Below are 24,422 nucleotides of genomic sequence, written 5' to 3' on the forward strand. Positions count from 1 at the left end.
TCCTCAAAAGGCATTGGAAGCAGAGTCTTTGAATATTTTTCAGACAGAGGTAGATACATTCTTGATAAGCAAGGGGGTGAAAGGTTATACGGGATAGGTGGGAATGTGGGAGTTGAGGTTACAATCAGGTCAGCCGAGTGGCCTACTCCTGCTGCTAACTCATATGGTCGGATGTTCAAATCATAGATGCCAGTCTTCAGCCAATTCGATTCACTCCACGTGATATCAAGGAATGGCTGAAGGAATGGCTACTGCAAAGGGTATGGGCCCTGACACCATTCTGGCAATAGTACTGAAGAATTGTGTTCCAGAAATAGCCACACCCCTGGCCAAACTATTCCAGTACAGCTACAACACTGGCATCTACCTGCAATGCGGAAAATTGTCCAGGTGTGTCCTGTTCACAAAAACCAGGAGAAATCCAATCCAGCCAATTGCCACCTCATTTACCACTTCTCGATCATCGAAGTGATTGAAGGTGTTGTCGACAGTGCTGTGAAACAGTATATACACAGCAATAACCTGCTCACCACTGTATATTTTGGGCCCCGCCAGGGCCACTCAGCTTCTGACCTCATTACAGCCTTCATGGAAACGTGGACAAAAGAGCAGAACTCAACAGAGTGACTGCCCTCGAAAACAAGGCAGCATTTGACCGAATGTGACATCAAGGAGCCATGGCAAAATAGAAGTCAATGGGAATCAGGTGGAAAACTCTCCACTGACTGGAGTCAGACCAAGCACATAGGAAGATAGTTGTGGTTCTTTGGGTCGAAACATCTCAGTTCCAGGACATCACTGCAGGAGTTCCTCAGGGTAGTGTCCTAGACACAACCATCTTCAGCTGCTTCACCAATGGCCTTGCCTCCAACATAAGGTCAGAAGTGGGGATGTTCACCTATGATTGCACAACGTTCAGCACCATTCGCGACTCCTCAGATACTGAAGCAGTCCCAGTCCACATGCAGCAAGACCTAGACAATATCCAGACTTGGGTGGATGTAGCAAGTAACATTCACACCACACAAGTGTCAGGCAATTACCATCTCCAAAAAGAGAGAAGCCAGCCATCGCCCCTTGACATTCCAGAGAACTATAGAAAAGTTATGGTGCAGAAAGAGGCCATTCAGCCCATCGTGTCTGCACCGGCCGAAAAAGAGAAGGAAAGAAACTAGCTGCTAATTTTAATTCCACCTTCAAGCGCCTGATCTGTAGCCTTGCAGGTGACTGCACTTCAGATGCAGATCCAGGTACCTTTCAAATGAGTTGAGCATTTCGGCCTCAACCACCAGCTTAGGCAGTGAATTCAGATGTCCACCACCCTCTGGGTGAAAACGTTTTTCCTCATGTCCCCTCCAATCCTTCTACCAATCACCTTAAATCTAGGCCCCCTATTAACTGACCCCTCAGCTAGGGGAAATGAGTTTTTCCTGTCTACACTAGCTCGGCCCCTCATAATTTTGTATACCTCAATTAGGTCACCCCTTAGCCTTCTCTGTTCTAAAGAAAACAAGCCTACTCTATCCAATCTCTCCTCATAGCTGCACTTTTCAAGCCCTGGCAAAATTCTTGTAAATCTCCTCTGCACTCCCTTCAGAGTAATTATGTCCTTCCCATAATGTGGTAACTAGAACTGTACACAAAATTCCAGCTGTGGCCTAACCAGCATTTTATACAGTTCCATCATTACATCCCTGCTTTAGTATTCAATACCGCGCCCAATAAAGGAAAGCATTCCATATGCTTTCTTGACCAGCTTGTCCACCTGTCCTGCCACCTTCAAGGACCTGTACTCCCAAGGTCTCTCATTTCCTCAACCCCTCTCAATAACTTCCCATTTATTGAGTATTCCCTTGCTTTGTATGCCCTCCTCAAATGCACTACCTCACACTTTTCCAGATTGAATTCCATTTGCTAATTCTCCATCCACTCAACCAAACCATTGATATTATTCTGGAGTTGACAGCTATCCCCTTCACGATCAACTACACGGCCAATTTTTGTGTCATCTGCAAATTTCCCAATCATACCTCCTACATTTAAGTCTAAATGATTAATATATACAATAAACAGTAAGGGCACCAACACTGAGCTCTGTGGAACACCACTGGAAACTGTTTCCATTCACAAAAACATCCATCCACCATTACCCTGTGTTTCCTGTCACTGAGCCGATTTTGGATCCAACCTGCCACCTTCCCCTGAATTCCATGAGATCTCACTTTCCTAGCTAGTCTGCCATGTGGGACCTTGTCAAATGCCTTACCGAAATCCATGTAGACAACATCCACTACACTAACCTCATCAATCCTCCTTGTTACTTCCTCAAAAAATTCTATTAAGTTAATAAGACACAACCTTCCCCTAACAAAACCATGATGGCTATCCCCAATCAATCTGTGCCTCTCTAAGTGACAGTTTATCTTGTCTCTCAGATCTGTTTCCAGTAATTTGCCCATCAACAAAGTCAGACAGACCAACCTATAATTTTCTGGCCTATCCCTTGCTCTCTTTTTAAATAATGGTACAACGTTCACAGACATCCAATTCTCTGGGACCTCACTTGTATCTCGTGAAGATTGGAAAATGATCCTCACAGCATCCACTACTTCCTCCCTGGCTTCCTTCAACAGCCTGGGAAACAATCCACCTGGCCCTCGTGATTTATCCACCTTCAAGGATGCCAGTCCCTCCAGTACTTCCTCTCACTCTATGCTTATTATATCTAATATTTCACACACCTCCTCTTTAACTAGATTGTCTGCATCATCCATCTCCTTAGTGAAGACAGAGACAATGTACACATTGAGAACCCTGCCCACATCTTCTGTATCAATGGCATTGCCATCACTGAATCCCCCACTATCAACATCCTGGGGGTTACCATCGACCAGAAACTGAAGTGGACTTGCTATATAAATACTGTGGCTACAAGAGCAGGTCAAAGGCTAGAAATTCTGCAGTGAATCACTCATCTCCTGACTCCCCAAAGCCTGTCCACTATCGATAAGGTATAAATCAGGGGTGTGATGGAATACTCTCCACTTGCCTGGATAAGTGCAGCTCCAACAACACTCAACAAGTTTGCTACCATTCAGAACCAAGCAGCCCACTTGACTGGCACCCCATGCACCACCTTCCACATTCACTCCCTCTACCATCAACACACAGTGGCAGCAGTGTGTACCATCTACGATATACACTGCAGCAATTCACCAAGGCTCCTTCGACAGCACCTGCCAAACCCGTGGCCTCTACCACCTAGAAGGACAAGGGCAGCAGATGCATGGGAACACCACCACCTGCAAGTTCCCCTCCAGGCAACACACAATCCTGACTTGGAAATATATCGCCATTCCTTCACTCTCGTTGAGTCAAAATCCTGAAACGCCCTCCCTAACAGCACTGTGGGTGTACCTACACCACAGGGGCTGCAGAGGTTCAAGAAGGTGGCTCACCACCACCTTCTCAAGGGCAACAAATGCTGGCCTAACCAGAGAAACTCGCATCACATGAATAAATAAAAAATGAATGGCACCAAGCCAAATCAGCAGGTTGCATACGTGTGAGTAAAATGTCAGACATGCCATTGAGACCTTTTCTCTCCCCAAACAATTAAAACATTTCCACAAGTTGGTCTTCATGAAGATGGTTCACATTTAGATCCAAGCAATGGTCTTAATGTTGAATTGACATAAAAATTATAATATGAAAGAGGCTGTTCTGCCCAACCACACTTTTCCTGTTCATTCTACGTCTGATTATCCAAATCCCATGGCCGATCTATATCACTTTCTTCCTCCCCCCCCAGCACCCCCAATACCTTCAACCACCTAGCTAACCTGTTCTCAGTTCTCATCACTAACTCCAGTAGCACAGCCTCACAGCCCTCTACGTAATGTAGGTCACCCTGCTTTCTGTCTAAATCTTTAATCATACATCTATATCGTCTTGTCCTCGGCCCATTAATAGCTGGGAACAGTCTGTTTCCATCTACTCTGTGCGATGATTATGATTTTAAACACCACTAGCAGATCCCCTTCCAGCTTCAGAATTGTGGAGCTAATGACACCTCATGGAGCCAGATTTTCACCACGACGGAGAGGCTCTCAGTTGTGACGAAAATCCGGCAAATGGCCCAAAATTCTAAGGTCCGCCCAAAAACCTGACGTTTTCCATTTCGTAAGGGACGGGACTGGAGTCAGGGCCGGGATTCGCACAGACGCAATTTGTGGAGGCATCTGTGGCCATCAAATCATCAGCTGCCTCTACTGAAGTGGGAATTTTGTTAAACAGGAGCGTGAAATCTGGAGAGCGCAAATTTGAACAGGTCAGAAGATCTTGGTGAATGTGTTTGGATAACCAAGGTAAGGTACCCCTTTGGATCGGGTCCCGAGACACCTTCAGGAGAGGTAAGGCACCGTTTGGGAGAGGTGAGGTACTCTTTGAGATTGTTAAAAATAAACATGATTGCACACCGTTTACATACAAAGTCACCTGAACTGTCAAGCTGTGAAAGAGCTGTCCTGCTGTCAATGAACTGTCCAGCTGTTAGTGAACAGTTAAGGAGCTGTCCAGCTATCCACAAAGTGTCAAATTTGTCAAAGCTTTCAAAGCTATATAGGAAGTGTCAAAGCTGTCAAGGAACTATCCAAGGATACTAGGTGAGTTGGCATGAAGGGGGTAAGGGCAAAGGATGGTGGGTTGGGGGCATGGGTTGGCATGCATTGGCAATAAGTTAGCATGGGGGTATGGGGCAACATGGGTGGATAGAGGGGCACTAAGTTGGCACAGTGGATGTGGAGGCCATGGGGGTTGGTGGGGGGGCGTGGGTTGGCATGAATGGAGCATAGGGAGAGTGTGAGGGGTGAGGGCTGGAGGAATTTGTTTTGTTTTATTATTAGGCGCCCAGCCTTCTCTGCACCTTGCTGCCTGAGCATTCATTCTGGGATGGCCTGCTCTGACTCCTGTTTCAACCACCACCTGCGCCCTCCCCCGCCCCAACCTGCCACACCCCTGACCAAAAATCCAACCTACAGGACATCTTTGAAGGTCAGGTTCGCTGAGCTGGGATCTTCCTTCCTCCTAGGTTTTCAAAACCCAAGCTTGGCAACGCCCAAAGTAATTTAACAATTACTTAGCTTCGCTCATATCCCTTTCACCCATGGCTTGTTGGTGTTTTGTATCATGGGCCTTGTGCCCTTCAAATTTTCTCAACCAATCTACAATGGACCATCAACCAAAATAATCAGTGCCGGGAAACCAATAATTGTGCACCCCCCTGGAGTCTCAACGATATTCCTGATATTCTACCGGTCCCACCCCCCTCTACCAGCTTATATTTCACCTCATTTCTCTATTTCCTTAGTTCTGATGAAGAGCCATACGGACTCGAAACGTCAACTGTGTTCCTCTCCGCAGATGCTGTCAGACCTGCTGAGTTTTTCCAGGTATTTTTGTTTTTGTTTCAGATTTCCAGCATCCGCAGTATTTTGCTTTTATGAAATTCATGACTGTTGGGATCTATAGATCTGAGAGATCTCTCAAATTTTCTTTGATGAGTGACTGATGCAGTAGGTGAATAGTTTGCACGTTCAACTCAAAGCATTGGTCCCGCAGTCTTTCAAAAGAAGCAGCCACTGCATGAGGCTCCAAACTACCAGAAGACTGTTCCCTTTAGCCCTGCCCCTGCGGGAAGTGCCATATATATTCCCTTTGGAAACTTCCATAGTTTGACTCCCTGCCTCTGGAGGCCAAGCGCCCAGAGGCAAATGAAAATAGCCAATGGCATTGGAAGTAGGACTGCCATTTTGTTCTGGCCATGGGTAAGCTGACTTGTCAGCCTGCCTGTACAGGCCTGAAACATGCTTTTTAATTTCCATGCCTGTATACGCTCACCTTTCATCAACAGTAAAAGAACATAAGAACAGGAGGAGGCCATTCCAGCGTTCAGTTATATCATGGCTGATCTGTAGTTCAACTCCATTGACCCACCTTTGTTCTATATATCTGTTGATAACAAAAATCTATCCATCTCATTCTTGCAAGCTCCAACTGACCACCCCCAGCATCCATAGCCTTCTGAGAACGAAAGTTCCAGATTTTCACTTCCCATTGTGCGAAATAATGATTTTGGGCTTTCCCTCTTGAATGGCCTGGCTCTAATTTTAACACGATGCCCTCTTATCCTAGATTCCCCAACCAGGGGAATTGCCGCATCAATTCCCTTTTAACATCGAATGGAGATTCAGAACCTACAAATAAAGGTCACAAACATGACCTGTAAGCAAGGATACTCAGAACCGGGGCCACCTGCGGGCGCTGCCAGGAAACTGGAAGTGAAGACTGGGAGCGAATACGCACGTTGCAGAACCCGCTTTCAATTAGAAGCCATTCTGTAATGTAAAGGGTGGTACCAGAGCTGGAAACACAGAACTCTGGGCAACTCTCGGGTCCGCAGGATTACACTTCTTGTTGGCCAGACGCTTCGCATTCCCGCATGCACACATTAGACGGCTGTTTCTGCAGAAACCTCTATTTAGAGAGCCTGTTATGCAGTGATCCTTATGGCTTCAAAATAAATGAGGCAAGAAATGCACTAAAAAAAAAAGGGAAGCCAAAGAAACCCATGGTAAAAGGAACTTCTGTTTGAGAAAACAAGCAGTCGGAACTTAATGTGCCATCACCTTTTTCCACATTGGCACAGTGGCACATCTCCCTGTAAAACTGCAGGAATTCTTATCTCACCTGCAGGATGTGGATTTAAGAACTCTTTGTTCCTTTGCGATGCTGCCAGATGTACGATGCCAAGATAAATCGTTACTTTTTTATTTTAAACACAGTCGGTCTAGCCGTCTGAGAAAGTGATGGTCAAGCAGGGGCCTAATGACCTGTAAACACTGCTCTCCTCTCATTGGCACCTCAGGGAAACTGGTGGCCCAATTGGCCAGGGCCAATGTCTTCCATGGGCATGTCTTCCGTGGACTATGACCAGTGTTACAAGGTGTTTCCACCCTGCTTTTTCTCTTTCGGGTGCAGTTCCAGCACCTTCTATTTATTGAATGAAGCTGCCTGATTTTACTAAATTAATGGAAACCTATCGCGAATGTTGAGGGTTGGCAGTAAACAATCTTTAAATATGTTTTCAACTACAAAACAAAAAAGGTCTGCTTCTATACTCCTGATGAAAGTCATATTTCATCCCAGGCTCCAATACTGAAGCCTCTTGTTGCTGGGTTGAGAGGTAGTGAGTTGGAGAGTGAGGCTATTTGAAGTCATGTTCCTATTGGGAATAACTATTGAGCATTTAATTGTCTCTAATTAGTTCTGCGAGGAGCAAGATTTAGAAACAATTTACATTTCCAGCGTAGTTGGGCCTATTCAAAATAAGAGTGAACAAACAGGTATGTACAAGAGCAGTTAGCAACTAGTTTGTCTCTTTTGTAGAGGCAAGTTGCCATTTTAATTTCTCTACCAAACAGGTTGGCTGCAGTCCAGAGTCACGAGACAGGAGTGTGATGGAATACTCTCCACTTGCCTGGATGAGTGCAACTCCAACAACACTCAACAAGCTCGACACCAAGACAAACCAGTCCGCTTGGTCAGCACCCCATCCACCACCTTAAACATTCACTCCATCCACCATCGACGCACAGTGATAACAGTGTGCACCATCCACAAGATTCACGGCAGCAACTCACCAAGGCTCCCTCGGCAGCACATTCCAAAACCAAGGCCTCTACCATCTAGAAGGACAAGGGCAGCAGATGCGTGGGAACACCACCACCTGGAAGTTTCCCTCCAAGCCACACACCATCCTGACTTGGAAATATATCGCTGTTCCTTCACTGTCGCTGGGTCAAAATCCTGGAACTCCCTCCTTAACAGCACTGTAGGTGTATCTACACTTAAAGGACTGCAGCGGTTCAAGAAGGAGGCCCACCACGAACTTCTCAAGGGCAATTAGGGGTGGGCAATAAATGTGGGCCCAGCCAGCGATGCCCACATCCCCGGAAAGAATTTTTAAAAAGGCATTACAGATATCAGCCTTAGGACTAGGAAGGGAAGATTAAGTTCAAAGATTGTGGATTGTAGGAGGAGAAAAATTGAGGTTATAGCCTTTATAGTTGCAAGGAAAGATGATTGAGGATATAGCCTCTAGATTATGAGGAAAGAAAAACTGAACTGAGTAAAAAGCAATGTTTCCTGCAAGCTACGCATGCGTTTGGTTGCATAGCAACCCTGAAGGTACGACGCACGCTACTCGCACAAGTACGTTGCTCCCTTTAAGATGCTGTGTATGCATGGCCACACAAAAAAATTGAAGTTATCGTGCATTCAAATGAACAGGCCCTGCACAATGAAAAAAATTAAGAGGGGATGTTGGTAAAATGGGGCAGAATTTTGCCCTCGTCGGGCAGGCTTGGCGGGGGTGGGCAGGAGCGGTTAGGGAGCCGACCACCGCCTGCGATCGGGACTGGACCGCGATTTCACGCTGGCGCGCCAATTAAGGCTCGCCCTGTGTGAAACGTGTGCTGCAGCGCTCAGTTTGCGGTTGGGGGGGGGAGGGCGAGTGCAAACTTCCACATGCGCAGGAGAAGCTCCCTGAGGCACAGAGCTGCCTCAGAGAGAAGAAGATATGAAAAATTAAAAATAAAGCATTGTAGGATGTTAACAAACGGACACGTTAGAAATTAGTATGAACATTTTTTTTTTAATGGTTGATCGAAACCTCACCCCGCCCGTGGATGAGGTTACACAGAAAATGCAAAGGCCGCATGGCCTTTCTGCCTGCCCTCCAACCGTAAGGTTGGCCGGGCAGCGCAAAATTTCAATCAGTTGGATTGTTAATGGCCTTTGGTCGACGGGTGTGCTGCCAACTCCCGTGCGCATCTGCCGACTGAAATACCGCGCGTCATTTTACGCTTGTTCGGCTCAGGCACGCACCTGCCTGACAAGCGAAAAACTCTGCCCGTGATTCCCTTTTTGAGAGTTTGAGGAAAAGTGGATTGGAGTAGGAAACAGAGTTGAGTTTTGATTTCAGTGAGGAGGAAGAGTGGAGGGGACAGTATTTAGGACAGGACGGCGGAGTTTGGAAAGAACAAGAGCTGTAAAACATCGCCATACATATGGCTGACAGATCAGAGTGCCCAACGGGACCGCTGACTATAGCGTTGTCAAGCATTCAGTCTATCTTGTTGTGGTAACAAGCTGCTGAGATGGGATTTGAGATAGAACAAGGTCACTTGAATCACTCTGTGTCTAAACCTCTCCCTCTTGCTATCACTTTCTTTAAACAGCTGCATAAACTAAAACCTAGAAAATGCAACACTTGACTCTAATTGGGCCCAAAGGTATTTCTTTTCATCCAGTGATCTTGTTATTGAACATCAGGCATTTCTAATATCACCAGGAGTAAAAGTTGCTGGGGTTCTTTGAGATAATGATGCATTATAATAGACATTACAGAGTTGAGGTTTTTAAGTATTGCAACTGCTAGAGAATCTCAGCCATGGGTTTTGTGCACCCAGAAGTTTGGGGCAATCTGCCCAGCAGGAAAACATGCATAAACTTGCAGTTATGCAGCACTCTTCATGCCTGACAGGGACTCGATGGGCTGAATGGTCTCCTTCTTTGGCATAAATAACTCTTTGACGCTAACTTCAAAATATCCCAAAGTGGTTTACAGCCAATAAAGTACTTTTCTAAACTGCAGTCACTTTTGTAATTTCGGTCCCACAAACAGCAATGTGATAACGTCCAGATCACGCATTTGGTACCTTCGGGGTTGCTATTCAGCCAAACACGCATGTAGCTTACACGATGGCCGAATAGCCTCCTTCTGTGCCGTTAAAATTCTGTGATGTTGCGATCTGTTTTAGTGCAAAGAATTTGCCAGAACACCTGGGAGAGTTCCTATGATCTGCTACCTGCACCGTTTAAATGTTTCTTACTGCCCAACATGTCTAAACTCTTGTAGAGTCATTAAGGCACAGAAGGAGGTCATTCAGCCCATCGAGTTCATGCCAGCTCCCTGCAGAGCAATCCAGTTGGTACCACTCCCCTGCTTGGTCCCTGTAATCCTGTAAATTTCTTTCTTTTGAGTGCTCATCTAGATTCCTTTTGAAATCATTGATTGTTTCCAGTTCCACCACATTTGTGATCAGAGAATTCCAGGTCATTACCACTCGCTGCGTACAAACGTTTTGCCTCATATTCCTGCATCCCTTGCCCAAAATCTTAAACCTATGTCCCCTAGTCTTTGTACCATCAGCCAATTGGAAAAGGTTTTCCATGTCTACCTTAAGCCTGTCATAATCTTGTACACCTCCATCAAATCTGCCTTTGCTCCAAAGAGAATGGCCCCTGCCTTTCTAGCCTTATCTTGTAACTAAAACCCCCATTCCTGGAACGATTCTGGTAAATCTGCTCAGGAGCCTCTCAAGGAGAGTCACATCTTCCCCAAAGCATGCTGAGCAGACCTGGATGCAATACTGTAGTTGTGGCATAACCAAAACTTTATAAATATTCAGCATAACTTCCCAGCTTTTGTACTCAATGCCTCTACTTCTGAAGTCCAAGATCCCATATGCTTTGCCAACCACTCTCTCAATATGTCCTGCCATCTTCAAGGATCCATGCACATGCACCCCCAGGTCCCTCTGTCCCTGCACACTTTTTAGAACTGTGTTATTAAGTCTATATTTGCCTCTCCCTATCCCTTCTGCCAAAATGCATCACCTCATGCTCCTTTGATTAAATTCCATTTGCCACTTGTCAGCCCACTCTGTAATTTCTATGTTCCTATGCACTGAATTAGCCTGTCTTGCAAGAGATACTATAGTTAGCTTTGGTGCTGCTAGTCCAGAGATGGGCTAAATCACTCAGGGTTTTAGGGTCTCAGTAAGTGCATGTGGGTATTGAGTGGGGACTGAACTGGGCTCAACAATGATGCCCACCATATGAAATACCAACAAGAACTTGCATTTATACATCGCCTTTAATGTAGTAAAAAAACCCACAACACTTCACAGGGGCAATATCAAACAAAATTTAACACTCAGCCATATGAAGAATACCAGGGCAGATAGGCAATCAAAGAGATAGATTTTAAGGTGTGCTCTGAAGATGGAAGAGGGATGGAAGAGGTGGATTGGTTTAGGGAGACAATTCCGGAGCTTAGGGCCTAGACAGCTAACAGCACGGACACCGTGGATGGAGTGATTAAAATTGAGGATTCGCGAGGGCTGAACTAGAGACGTGCAGTTATTTTGGAGCGTTGTAGGGCTGGAGGAGAGATAGGGAGGGGCTAGGCCATGGAGGGATTTGAAAACCAGGATAAGAATATTATAATTGAGGCTTTGTTCAAACAGGAGCCAATGCAAGTCAGCAAGTACAGATATCCTACAAAAGCTGCCTATCCAAATTCACAGGAGAGGAGAGAAGTGGTTCAGCTGGGGTCTGTCAATGCTCAGGGAACTGTGACCCAGTGAGTCACCATCTTCGGAAGAGATGTGGGGAATTTTCTCCTTTCTTTTCTCTTTAGAAAATTAATCTTCGACAGCGATGTGGTTGTGTCATCTGACAGCTTTGATTCTGAAAGAATGAGGCTTTTCTTTTTAGCAATCCACTGGAGGACTGACCTTCAACATTCAGCGCTGTCTGTTTCCATTTATTGTCGAGTTCTCGCATGTGGAGCTTCCAAACAGTGTCAACGTTCCAAACTCTTCTGCTCAATCAAGAATCAGCATAAACACACTGAATTAGAAAGGCAGCAGGATGTAGAGTGGCGGGGGGGAGGGGGGGTGCGTTGGGATAGTTTTGAGGGTAACTACATGTTTTGGCCTGGAAAACTCTGCTGCCCATATCTTAGCTCGCACCAAATCTCCCGTTCACCCATCACGCATGCTCACAGACTTACATTAGCTTGTGGTCCACCAACGCCTCAAATTTAAAATTCTCATCATCCTGTTCAAAATCCTCCATGGCTTCACCCCCTCTCCCCATCTCTGCAACCTGCAGCCCTGCAGCCCACTGAGAACTTTACATTCTTCCAATCTTGCACCCCGTGCAGCTCCAGTTTTCTTTGCTTCACCATTGACGGCCATGCCATCAGCTCTCTAAACCCTGGATTTCCTTCTCTAAATTGCCTCACCTCCATCCCTCTCTCTCTCCTCCTTTTCGATGTTCCTTGAAACCTATGTCTTTGACCAAGCTTTTGGTCAGCGGTCCTGTTGTTTCTTTCAATGTTTGTTCTATTACACTAAAGGCACCACATAAATACAAATTGTTGTTGTTGATGTTGTAGTGGGTTGATAACGCTGCTCCCCTTCACAACTGCCTTTGGGCAATACCTGGAGATAGGCCTCGTTGCATCAATTCCTCAGGCATGTGCCACTGACCTCCTTCTGTCCAACTCTGCTTCTAATGATTAAATTCTAAGCGTCATCACATTGCTCGATCTATTCTGGTAACCAATTTGATAAATGTGCTGACTGGGACGGTAATGAGCCCTACAAACCTAGATGTTGGAATCCCAAGTATGTGCACCTGAGTTACGGTGCAGTGGGAAAGTTACATTGGCCTTCGGATGCCGGAGTCATAGAGGGAGGAGATTCATCTACCTCATCGCTATCCAGTGATGACTGAGGCAAAGTGAATGTGTGTGGATATTGAGTGAGGGCAGGTTATGGCTCTTCTCGTATGTTCTCCCTGATCACCTAACCCATCTACACTCAATGGGTGGAATCATCCCAGCTTTGCACTAGGTGCAGTAGCAGGCTGGAAAAACAACATTTTACCCGTCAGCCTCAATAGCACCTTCTCAGGGGAGGTGCTGGCATCGTGGTATTGTCACAGGACCAGTATTCCAGACACCCAGGGTAATGCTCTGGGGACCTGGGTTCGAGTCCCACAACAGCAGATGGTGAAATTTGAATTCAGTAAAAATCTGGAATTAAAAAAGTTTAATGATGACCATGAAACTATTGCCGGTTGTTGTAAAAAACCATCTGTTGCACTGATTCCCTTCAGGGAAGAAAATCTGCTGTTCTTACCTGGTCTGGCCTACATGTGACTCCAGACCCACAGCAATGTGATTGACTCTTAAAAATGCCCTCTGAATGAGGGAAATTGGGGATGGGCAATAAATGCTGGACTAGCCAGCGCCGCCCACATCCCATGAACTAATTTTAAAAATCACGCCGTATCGTCCCAAACCCGCTGCGTTAATTATGCATTCCTGGGAAACACGCCGTTTTGATGATGGGCGGGCTCCACTTTGCCTGCCACACTGTCACCTCGCCGATTCATCATGCTGGGCACCACATTTAAAGTACAGCCACACACACATCTCTCAGTGCTTCCAGCCCAGGGCTGCTGCACAAAAGACATGGCCCTGAAGGGCAAGGAGACTGCCACCCCCAGGTTTAGTGACACTTACCTCGAGTGCCTTTTGGACACTGTGGATATGCACCGTGATGTCCTCTACCCCCTGTCTGGCTGCGGGAGGGGCAGCAACATTACCACTCCGATTTGGTAGGCGATGGCGGCAGTGATCAGTGCCAATGTTGCACACAGGAGGTTGGCCATCCAATGCAGATAGAGGATGAATGATCTCATCCGTGCAGCCAGGATATGGCAACCATCTCATCGCTCTAAACCCACACACTCACAAGGCCATATTCACTGGCATCTCACTCACTGCCAGCTCAAGGAACATCACCACTCACTCTCTCACACACACCCTCACATCTCCATCTGGCCTCATCTGCTCTGGAGATCGCCTCCTCAGCCCTCACCATCTTGAGGCCATTTGTACAGATCAACATGTGCCCCCACACACCCTGGGATACCCCCTTTCCCCAGTACAGCCCTCACCCTGCAGCCTCTTCCCTTGCCTGAGGCCACTTCTCCCCCTTCCCCAAGCAAGCCCTAGCCTTGCAGCCGTACAAAGCCACTCCTTATGGTTGATCTGGTAGGTAGAGATATACCTGTGAGCCCCCCTAAAAGTGATGTGGTGCTGTCTGTGAAGCCTGGCGCTGATGACTGCGAGTGCTGACCGAAGCAAGGTAGGCAAACACCTTGAAGTCCTGAGCAAAGTGCAGCTCACTAGGTGTATGTCACTCATGTGCGGTTATGAAACATGTCGGCATGCAATCACGCCAATGTGGGCGGACAATCCAGTGAGGGGTGATGAGTCTGGCGGGCTGGCCTTATAATGATATGCAGATGTATTACAATGAAGTTCCCGACATCCGATGGTGGGAAACGTGGCCTGCTATCGGGAATCGTAAACTGGTTTTACGACATCACGAAACTGATTTTTGGTTTTCTTTCCATTTTGCCCGCTCACACCGCCGAGCACGCCTGACGCCAGCGGACACAGAACATTCCGCCCAATGTCTAATTTCCCACATTTGAGGACTGCCACTTCCCATGGAATCCCCAACCATCAATAGTTTGTGGACTGTCATTGAACAGAAACTGAAACTGTACCAGCCACGTAAATGGTGTGGCTACTAGAGCAGGTGACAGGCTTGGCATTATCCAGTGAGTGGTTCACCTCCTGACTCCCCAGAACCTCTCCACCATCTATGGCACAAGTCAGGAGTGTGATGGAATATTTTCCTGCATAGGTGCAGTTCCAGCAACACTCAAGGAGCTCAACACCAACTAAGACAAAGCAGCCGGTTTGATCGGCATCCCATTCACCGCCTTAAACACTGACCCCTTCTATTACTTGCGCACAGTATACACTGCAAAAACTATCTACAGGAAGTAGTGCAAAAACTTATCAAGGCCTCTTCAACACCACCTCCCAAGCCTCGGACCTAGAAGGATAAACTTGGCAGCCGAGGTTGTTCCCTTACAAAACTCAGTTACACTTACAACGAGTTCTGCAAACCTGGCGTTGAGTTCATCAGCTGGTGGGATTGGAAGAGAGAATTCCAGAAGCTGTAGCGGCACACTGCTGTCCTTGAATGTGATCTCTGGATGGTCGCTGCTCTGGAAGCAACAAAGAAATCCCAATACATGCCTGTTCCGTTTCCGTGGCGCCATGGTCACCATCTGTTGTGCTAGCTATAGCTCATGGTCTGTAAAAGGATGGAAAACAGGAGCAGTGAATAAATGTCATGCACTTGACAATGTCTTCAGTCATCAGCACCAGGCTTTTAGATAAATTTACCTAAAGGGTGTTCCTAAGAGAAGACAATCTTAACTTAGCCGCATAAACTGATACGGTGACACTGTGGTTACATAACTGGACCACTGGTCCATGGAACATGAGTTCAAAATCCCACCCTCGGCAGTTTAAGAATCATAATTCAGTTTTAAAATCTAGAAATAAAAAACAGTATCAGTAAAGGTGAGCATGAAGATATTGGATGATCATGAAAAGGTAAATGGTTCCCTGAGGAGCAAAGTCTGCTGCCCTTAGCTGGGCTGGCCTATATGTGACTCCCGTCCCACACCGTTATGGTTGACTGACGCTGAAGTGATCTAACAAGCTATTTAAACTGATACCAATGGTGCAAAAGAGACAGTCCACCACTACTTCCTCAGGGCAACTCGGGATGAGTACTAAATGGCAGCCTTGCCAGTGATGCCCACATCCCAAGAATGAGCAAAAGTAAAAGTAACACCGCTATTGAAGGTTAAAGAGAAGGAACAGTAGGCACAAGGTACAAACAAAGGTCGCGTGCCAACTTCCCATCCCTCAGGAGTTCAAACATTTTACAGGAAAAGTGGCCTGTAAACAAATATACGGAAGACAAGCCTGTGACAATATGCTACAGTCTATGAAAGAGCATCTGAACGGTGCGAAAAAACAGGACAAGAGAAAGAAACAGGAAGTGAAAATGGGGGCAGTAACACAGCGTTTGTGTTACTCCACCAGTAACCCAGAGGCCTCGGCTAACCCGAAGGAAATAAGCTTAAATTCCATTGTGGCAACTTGTGAGTTTAAACTTAATCAAATACATTTGGAATTAAAAACTTAGTATCAGTGAAGATGACTGTGAAGCTATTGAATTGTTGTGAAAACTCAACTGGTTTACTGATGTCCTTTAAGGAAGAAAATCTACCATCCTTACCCAGCCTGGTCAACATGTGACTCCAGGCCACAGCAATGTCAGGAGATGGTGGCATAGTGGTAATGTCACTGGACTCCCAGAAGGGAAAAACAGTTCAGACCAGAGCTCTTATTTTCCGTTTTTATTGGTGTTCCATTTTAAGGTATACAATACCAGTTCAGACCAGTTTTCTTATTTCCCAGTTTTTATTGCTTTTTTCCTTCTAGACTAGTAATCCAGAGGCCCTCGTTAATGCTCTGGGGCATGCAGTCAAATCCCATTACGTCAGCTGGTGGAGTTTGAATTCAATCAATAAAATCTGGGAATTGTAAGCTAGCCTCAGTGATGTGACCATGAAGCTGTTTGTTTTTTTTAAAGAAAAAAACCCATCTGGTTCTCTAATGTCCTTTAAGGAAATAAATCTGCCATCCTTACCCAGTCTGGCCTCCAAGTGACTCCAGATCTACAGCAACATGGTTGACTCTGAACTGTCCTTTGAAATGGCCCAGCAAGCCACTCAGTTCAGGGACAATTACGGGTGCACGACAAATGCTGGCCATGTCAGTGATGTCCACATCCCATGAAAGAATAAAGAAAGAAAATGGTTCACTCTTATTAGCCCTTTGAAATGCTTCTGTAAGGCCTCAAACTGAGAGCTGGGATGAGTACCACCAAAGCTGCTTGAAGGGCCCAGAGCTTTAGGAGGAGTAAATTGTTTCCAAAGAGGTTCAGTTACCTTTCTAAGGTTGCAGAATACTGCTTGCTTCTTTAGCGGGTAAGACCTTGGGCTGCTTTGCCTTTCACGGACTATCCGGGGTGCTACAAAACCCCCTTCACAGGCACCAGTGAACTACCCGGCACTGCAGATGACCCTTTCCCTAAGTTGGGATGGGGTCAGTACCAAGGACTTGGGCACATTTAAGTCCTGCTGCCTCACTTCCACCAATGCACTGGAGCCACTTTCAGTGTCCAGCTTTCTGATATCAAGATAGGCAAGGCTAGGTCAAAATACCTTGGATTCGGCAGTCAGTACAAAGAAACTTCAAAATGTCCACCATTTTTGATTAATAATATGCTTAAAATAATTCACCTGCAATCAAAAACTTCTCTTCTGATTCCCATTGGCTGATTAATGTTGGGCTGTTCTACTCCATGACTTAATGTTTGGCTCCTGATCATTATGTACACTAAATAGGCTTTTTAAAAATAATTTTTTCAAATCTATTTTGTTTTTCTCTCATCCAGGTTTCCCTGGGACAATGGCACATTGCACTCGAACCACCAGACCACCAAACCAGCTGCTGGGAGGTACACACAACAGCCGGCATGAACTGCCAATCAGTTCACTCAGCGCGACGCTAACAGAGGGCTGTTTTCCCACATACCACCAATTACCTCACTCTGCACAGCCCTGGCAAAAGCTTTGGCAGCTTGTCCACTGTGCTGAATGGTGAGTGGCCTTGGAGGCAAAAGAAGAAATGAAATAACACGGAAAGAAATTCTGTTCGGAGCTGAAAGATGTGACGAGGTGGCATTCAGCCATTGCGAGCCAATGGGTCACGAAAGCAAGAAGCAACCTTGCGTTTCTCAAAAGCAAAATGATGATTTACAATTTACAACATTTTGTATTAGCATTTATTCTTTGGGATGATTTTCAACAGTCTGGGTATGGATACTCAACTCCCTCACTTTTTTTTTAAAATTGATGAACTAAAAGGGCTGAGGTCTAGCATGCAGGACACCCACAAATGGAATGCTGACCAGGAGGTCTAGAACACGAGGGGATCATGGCGGTCCTGCTTCAGCTATAGAAATCCCTACTTAGACCACACCTCTGGAGTACTGTGAGCAGTTCTGGGCACCACACCTTAGGGAAGATATATTACGCTTGGAGGGAGTACAGCACGGGGTTACTAGAGAGATACCTGGAGCCAGGTTTTCCCCTCTAAGAAAGGAATTGGGAGGCAGGTTAAGTTCCAGGGGCCAGGCCATATTAGCCCTATAGAGATGGTTCTGCCACCCAATTAGTGGGCGCAGGGGTGAGAATTGAGGTGAGACACCAGGGAAGCGGGACATGCTCTGGACTGAATCAGCAGCCATCACTGTAGCTGTTTGCAAATTAATGTTTTAGGAGTAAAGTTGCCAAAGTTCAAATTTCCCACATCTTGGAGGGCAGCAGGAGGCCTGGAAACCAGGACAGGGAAGACTGGTGACCCATTCTTTAAAATCAGTGATTTTTTTATACAATGGGGCAGGACACATCTGCCATGCTCAGGCGCTTCAGTTCTACCTTTAACTGCGTCTTCTCACATTAGATCACAGCGACACACCGAAAATTGAAAAACGTACTGGGGATGGGCTCTTAATGAGTTCACAATGATCTACCTGGAAAAACTCAGCAGGTCTGGCAGCATCGGTGGAGAAGAAAAGAGTTGACGTTTCGAGTCCAGTGACCCTTCAACAGAACTCTGAGTTCTGTTGAAGGGTCATTGGACTCGAAACGTCAACTCTTTTCTTCTCCACCGATGCTGCCAGACCTGCTGAGTTTTTCCAGGTAATTCTGTTTTTGTTTTTGTTTTGGATTTCCAGCATCCGCAGTAGTTTTTTGTTTTTATCACAATGATCTACGTTGTCTCGTCAATTGGAGCACAGCGGGGGCGGAGGTATTCCAAGGCCAGTACCCTCCCCCACCCTCAGGAAGGTGACAGATGGCGGAAAAGAGGGGGGGATCTCTGGCCGTACAGCTCAGCGGCCATTTTACTTGCTGCCCGCCTCCTTTTCCATCTGATTGGGAACGGGAAAACTCCAGCCCTTGACCCTCAAGCATTAAATTACAATGAGAGAAATGTCAAAATTTCTACACAAACTAGGGTTTCATCCTTTGGAAGTTGGAAGGTTAAGGGGTGATATGATCACAGTTTTCAATATAAAGGGAACAAACAGGGTGGGCAGAGAGGCATTATTTCCGCTAGTTGGCGAGTTTAGGATTTAAGGGCATAGTCTAAAAATTAGGGCCAGCCCTTTCAGGGTTGAAATTAGGAAACACCTCTACTGGCAAAAGTGGCAGGAATTTGGAACTCTCTTGCACAAATGCCAATTGATGCAAGATCAACTGTTAATTTTAAATCCAAAATTGATAGAATTTTATTAACCAAAGGGTATGAAGAGATATGAGGCAGAGTCAGGGATGTGGATAAAAGTAAAATACTGCGGATGCTGAAAATCTGAAACAAAAACAAAATTTGCTGGAAAAACTCAGCAGGTCTGACAACATCCGTGGAGAGAAGGACAGAGTTAACATTTCAAGTCTAGATGGCTCTTCTTCAGAACGTTCTGAAGGAGAGTCATCTGGACTCGAAACATTAACTCTGTCTTTCTCTCCACAGACAGGCATATGGAGTTAGGCCACAGATCAGCCATGATCTCATTGAATGGCAGAACAGGGTTGAGAGGCTGAATGGCCTCCTCCTGTTCCAGTTTTCTTATGTTCTTCCCACCATGGTTGAAAAGAGTTGGACAAAAGAGGAGACATGGTGGTTTGATGGTGTCAAGTATAGGTTTTAAAGGATCGCTGACTGGGGGAGGAAGTAGATAGATTTCCATTAGGCGATTGTGTGAAGGGCTGTGGAGCAAAGATGGGCAAGTTGAATTGAGATGTGGATCAGCCATGATCTATTTGAATGAAGGAGCATGTTTAAGGGGCAGAATGGCCTCCTCCAGTTCCTAATGTTCCTATGAAAATAAAAGACTAGGGTACATGAGGGGCTCCACAGTTGTACGGTGATGCAGTAGGATCTTCGATCAACCCTTCCTCACTAAGTGGCCTGAAGTGAAATAAGGAGCCGTTTTAGAGGCCGTGTATAATCACTGCTCTATAAACATCTTACACTTTGAAACAGAAAATGAACACCAAAAAGAATTATTGAAAGGGTAGTGAAATAGTAAATCACTCGCAGACTAGCGGCAGTGAAACTATAATCATGGATGTTGGAGGCACAGTTCCAACCATTATCATCTGCCTTTGTAACACACACAAACAAAGCTGCCAAGGAACCAGATGGTCACACTTCAGCTCTTCTAATCATCCAAAGGAATCAGGTGCGATAGTGCTGCTAAAATGCTTGCCAAGGCATCACTACAGCTGTCTCACACTGCCAAGCATAGGGACGTCACTCTTTCTTTTAAAGGGAAGTATCTTGATGTGTGGATAGGGGATGCTGCATAGAACACCAGGCCTCAATAGAGGATCTAGATTTTAAGGTGGGAATAGCATTGCAGGGATTACATGTGAATGCTATGTTGCCAGAACTTCAAAACATGGGGCTACACATTTGCTTGACTTCAAAACATGTGAATGACATGCTGCCTTGCCAGTGTAACTTCAAGCACTGTCCTAACTCCAGGTTGCTAGGTTGCATACTAAATATATTTTGAAGGTGGCGTGTCTCTGCTAGTACAGAAACAAGGGCAGCACAGTAGTGCTGAAGTGCTGCTCCAACAATAGATAAAGCTGAATCTGTTTCCTCGCTTCACAGCTGAAACAAAACCCCCATTGGTAGTGATCAAAGGCTGCCAGGAACTGTCCAGCGCCAAACAGCAAAGGCCGGAGCATCTCACAGCTGAGCTACACAAACAGTGGCCACAGTGCTGGTGGAGGTGGGAGCAGAGAGAGAACAACAATAATTTCACAAAGGCTTGTTCTGTTCTTGTTAACCCAGGTGATGCCAAATAGTTTGTGTCATCCACTGAGTGTGACAGACCACAATCCAGTTATCAGTGGGGACCTTCCCCACTTAACACTGCTGAAAGGCACTGGCTGCTGAGTTTTCAGATTGGGGTGACATTTTAGTCCCCAGACCCAAGTAATGCCCAGTCTTTCCTCGCCCCTATTGTCACTAATAAGATCCAAATAATCTCCCCAAGCAGCAATCGAGTCTGCTCCTCCAAACTTGTACCTGATCATGGTATTCATGGATTCCAACCCACACATTTAAGGACAAGTTCCAAAGATTAACGACCCCCTGAGGAAAGAAATTCCTCCGCATATCAGTCTTAAATGGGAGACCCCTTATTTTTAAACTGTGCCCCTTAATTCTAGATTCCCCCAGTATCTGAAGAAAAGTCACACGGACTCGAAACTTTAACTCTGTTTCTCTCTCCACAGATACTGCCAGACCTGCTGAATTTTTCCAGCATTTTCTGTTTTTATTTCGGATTTCCAGCATCCGCAGCATTTTGCTTTTATCCTCCCAGTATCTATCCTGTCAAGGCTCCTCAGAATCTACATGTTTCGATAAGATCACCTCTCATTCTTCCAAACTCCAGTGAGTATGGGTGCAACCTATTCAGCCCATCTTTGTAAGGCAATCTCTTCATCCCTGGAATCGTTCTGGTAAACCTCATCTGCACTCTCTCAAGGTCCCTCACATCCTTCCTAAAGTGCGATGACCAGAATTGGATGCAATACTCCCGTGGCCTAACCAGAGTTTTATAAAGGTCCAGCACAACTTCCCTGCTTTTGTATTCATTATCTCTATTTAATGAAGCCCAAGATCTCATACGCTTGGTGAACTACTCTCTCAACGTGTCCTGCCACCTTCAAAAATCTTTGTACCTGAACTTGGACATTTAAAGTGAAATAAGATTTAGAACTTAACTTACTAAGCAGGGACACTCCAATTTGCAAAGAGGAACTAAGTCTCCCTAGATTGCCCCACATCCCTGGCCAGAGACACAGGCTGGAAACACAGAGAAAGTAAAATGATGATTTTTTTTTTTAAAACATTGAGCTGAAGTGTATAGAATTTGATCTTTGTGTCTCTTTGACAGGGTTCTTATTGTATAAAAGTTATCGTGTGAGTGCTTTGCGCTTGATCGCACCTATCCACAGAAGCTAACTCCACTTTCTTTTCACTGACTGCACTGACGTTTGAAAAGAAACCTTCCGAGTGCAGATAGCACAGTATGATGAACAGGATTCGCAGCTGATGTGACCAGATTGGAAATATTTCCTTAAGTCAGCTCCTAGTGCGCCATAACTCTCTCAGCAATGCCTCCCATGACAATGTGTTTCATCGAGGATACTCCATCCAACAATTAGTTGTTTTGTGGGGAATTTTTATTTGCAAGGTTCCATGAGAATTTTGAGCCGCCTCATAAGGCCAGAAGACCATAAGACGTCATTCAGGAAACCACAGGCTAACTAGTCATAAGATATTAAGCAGTAAAGTCAGAGTCAGTGAATGCTCATTCATTTGAGGGCTGCTAGTTCTGAAGATGAGAGCACTCTTTTCACTTCCTGACAGCCACGGTTGGATTTTTGGCTCCTGCAGGGGCCAGGAATGGAGGCAGGAGGGAGCAGACAATAGCCCTCCCTGCTGGCATGCCAGTTCCCCAGCTCCATCCCACCTCCGGGCCATATATGAGAGTGGATCAGGGGAATAGCAGCACTACCCGCCTGCATGTGCAGAGCAGCTGATCAGGCTTTTTAAGGGCCACCAAAGGCCAACTGAAGGAGGCCCACTGGGACTTCCCATCCGGCTTCCAGGTTCCTGCAGGCGACAGGGGCCAGTTTAGGTGCCTAGAGGCAGCCTCACACAACGGATCAGGGGGAGGTGGGGGAAACACTCCCGCCATGCCCAGAGTGGGTGCAACCACAGGCCGCCCTGTAGAGGGGTTCCCCACCAGCCCAGGGTGTTGGCCTGCTCCTGAATCTATTTCTTAATTAAAGACCTTTTAAAAGTTGGAGAACAGGACACCTCTATCTTGAAGCCTCCTCTCTCTTACTTACCTTCCAATGCAGCCTGCTGTTCCTTTCAGGCTGCAAGGCCGATGACTGACCCACCAGTTTTGAGAGCCCATCCATGGCCCTTCACTGGATGGAAAACCTGCCCCCTGTCCATTAATTGGTGAGTAACTCTTTCCTCTCCGGGGATTGGTTTGGCACATGGAACCAGTCCTGATCTCTGTTTCTGTCTGCTGGAGGGAAAATCCAGCCCCCAATGTCAGCACCTTCCCATGCAGGTCCTCACAAAGTATTACAAGGTGTCTGCTGTAGACACCCAACAACTTCAGTGGCATCAGCCACATACCTAAGCAGCCTGAGCATCTTACTTTTATGGGGTTGGGGTGGTGGTGGGGGAGTGGGGGGAATGGGGGCAGTTTGGCTAATGCAGCTCAGTGTCTGTTTGTACAAATTGCATAATCTGGGATTGCAACCTGCGAGGTTGAGATTGTAACCATTTAACACAAAATATTGCATTGGATTTATATTTCATTGTTGTTTATTAACCACAACCCACCCCTCCCCATCCACCAATTACACTGGATTGGGAGGCGAGGGGTCTTCAGATACCCCCTGGTGTGGGTGTGGGGATTTTTCATACACCGAGGCAAGCTAACAAATTGCATACTGCTTACGGTCTTTGACAAGGAAAACTTCCATTGACATATTGATCACCTTTCATCCACATGCCTTTTTGTGATAAACAGTTGTGAGAATACTCTTTATTGAAAAGTGAACAATAAAAGTAGCTGTTTGTGCAAATGTTTTTGTTTGGAACAATCTCAAATATACTGTGCAGGGGATATAATGAAACCTCCTTTCCATCCTGCTCCAACCTTAGGAGAACATGGTGTATGTGAAACTTTCCATCTCCCACATCAGGTATGTAGCCTGACTGTACGACATTGTCCCTATCAGGCCAACTAATGCTCAATGATTGAAAAGGTAAGAAAGTATTACATTTATACAGTGCCTTTTGTGATGGACATCTCAACGATCTTTACAGTCGCTGAAGTGCATTTTGAAGTGTAGATACTGTTTTAATGTAGGAGCTGTGGCAGACCAACTTACACACAGCAAACCTCCACAAACAGCAATGTGATAATGACCAAAGAATCTGTTTTTGTGATGTTGGTTGAGGGATAAATATTGACCAGGACACTAGGGATAACTCCCCTGCCCTCTGCAAAATAGTGCCATGGGGTCTTTAATGCCCGCAACAAAGGGCAGGCCTCAGTTTAAGATTTCATCCTTCAGTATTGACTGGAGAGTCAGCCTAGATTTTGAGCTCAAGTCACTGGGGTGGGTCTCAACCTTCTTGTTCAAATAACCTTCTTGTTTATTACACGGATCAGTATCCGCCAGGGACTGAGCTGAGGCTCAATCAATCAGCCGATTCCAGCCTCCCATTCATCGTACATGTTGTATAAGCCACTTTAAATAACCAGTATATCAACCAGACCGAATCGACATGCATCAAATATTGGATAAGTATACTGGCATCATACACTCAAGGGCAGCTCACAAGACAACCAACCTGTAAGCTCTGCAAAATAATCAGACTC

At 45.9% G+C, this 24,422-nt stretch overlaps 1 protein-coding gene across 1 annotated transcript in view; it reads right to left on the reverse strand.

The window, feature by feature from the left end:
* The window catches only part of daam2 (dishevelled associated activator of morphogenesis 2), a 348,363-nt gene that overhangs the window by 208,383 nt on the left and 115,558 nt on the right, over window positions 1-24,422 (reverse strand). Inside the window, exon 2 of the mRNA XM_078542715.1 lies at window positions 14,890-15,095. Within this exon, the coding sequence (XP_078398841.1) occupies window positions 14,890-15,069 (180 nt within the window). The 5' untranslated portion in view covers window positions 15,070-15,095. The remainder of the gene's footprint in view (window positions 1-14,889; window positions 15,096-24,422) is intronic.

This window comes from Cetorhinus maximus, chromosome 5, assembly GCF_964194155.1.
Source record: "Cetorhinus maximus chromosome 5, sCetMax3.hap1.1, whole genome shotgun sequence".
NCBI lineage: Eukaryota > Metazoa > Chordata > Chondrichthyes > Lamniformes > Cetorhinidae > Cetorhinus > Cetorhinus maximus.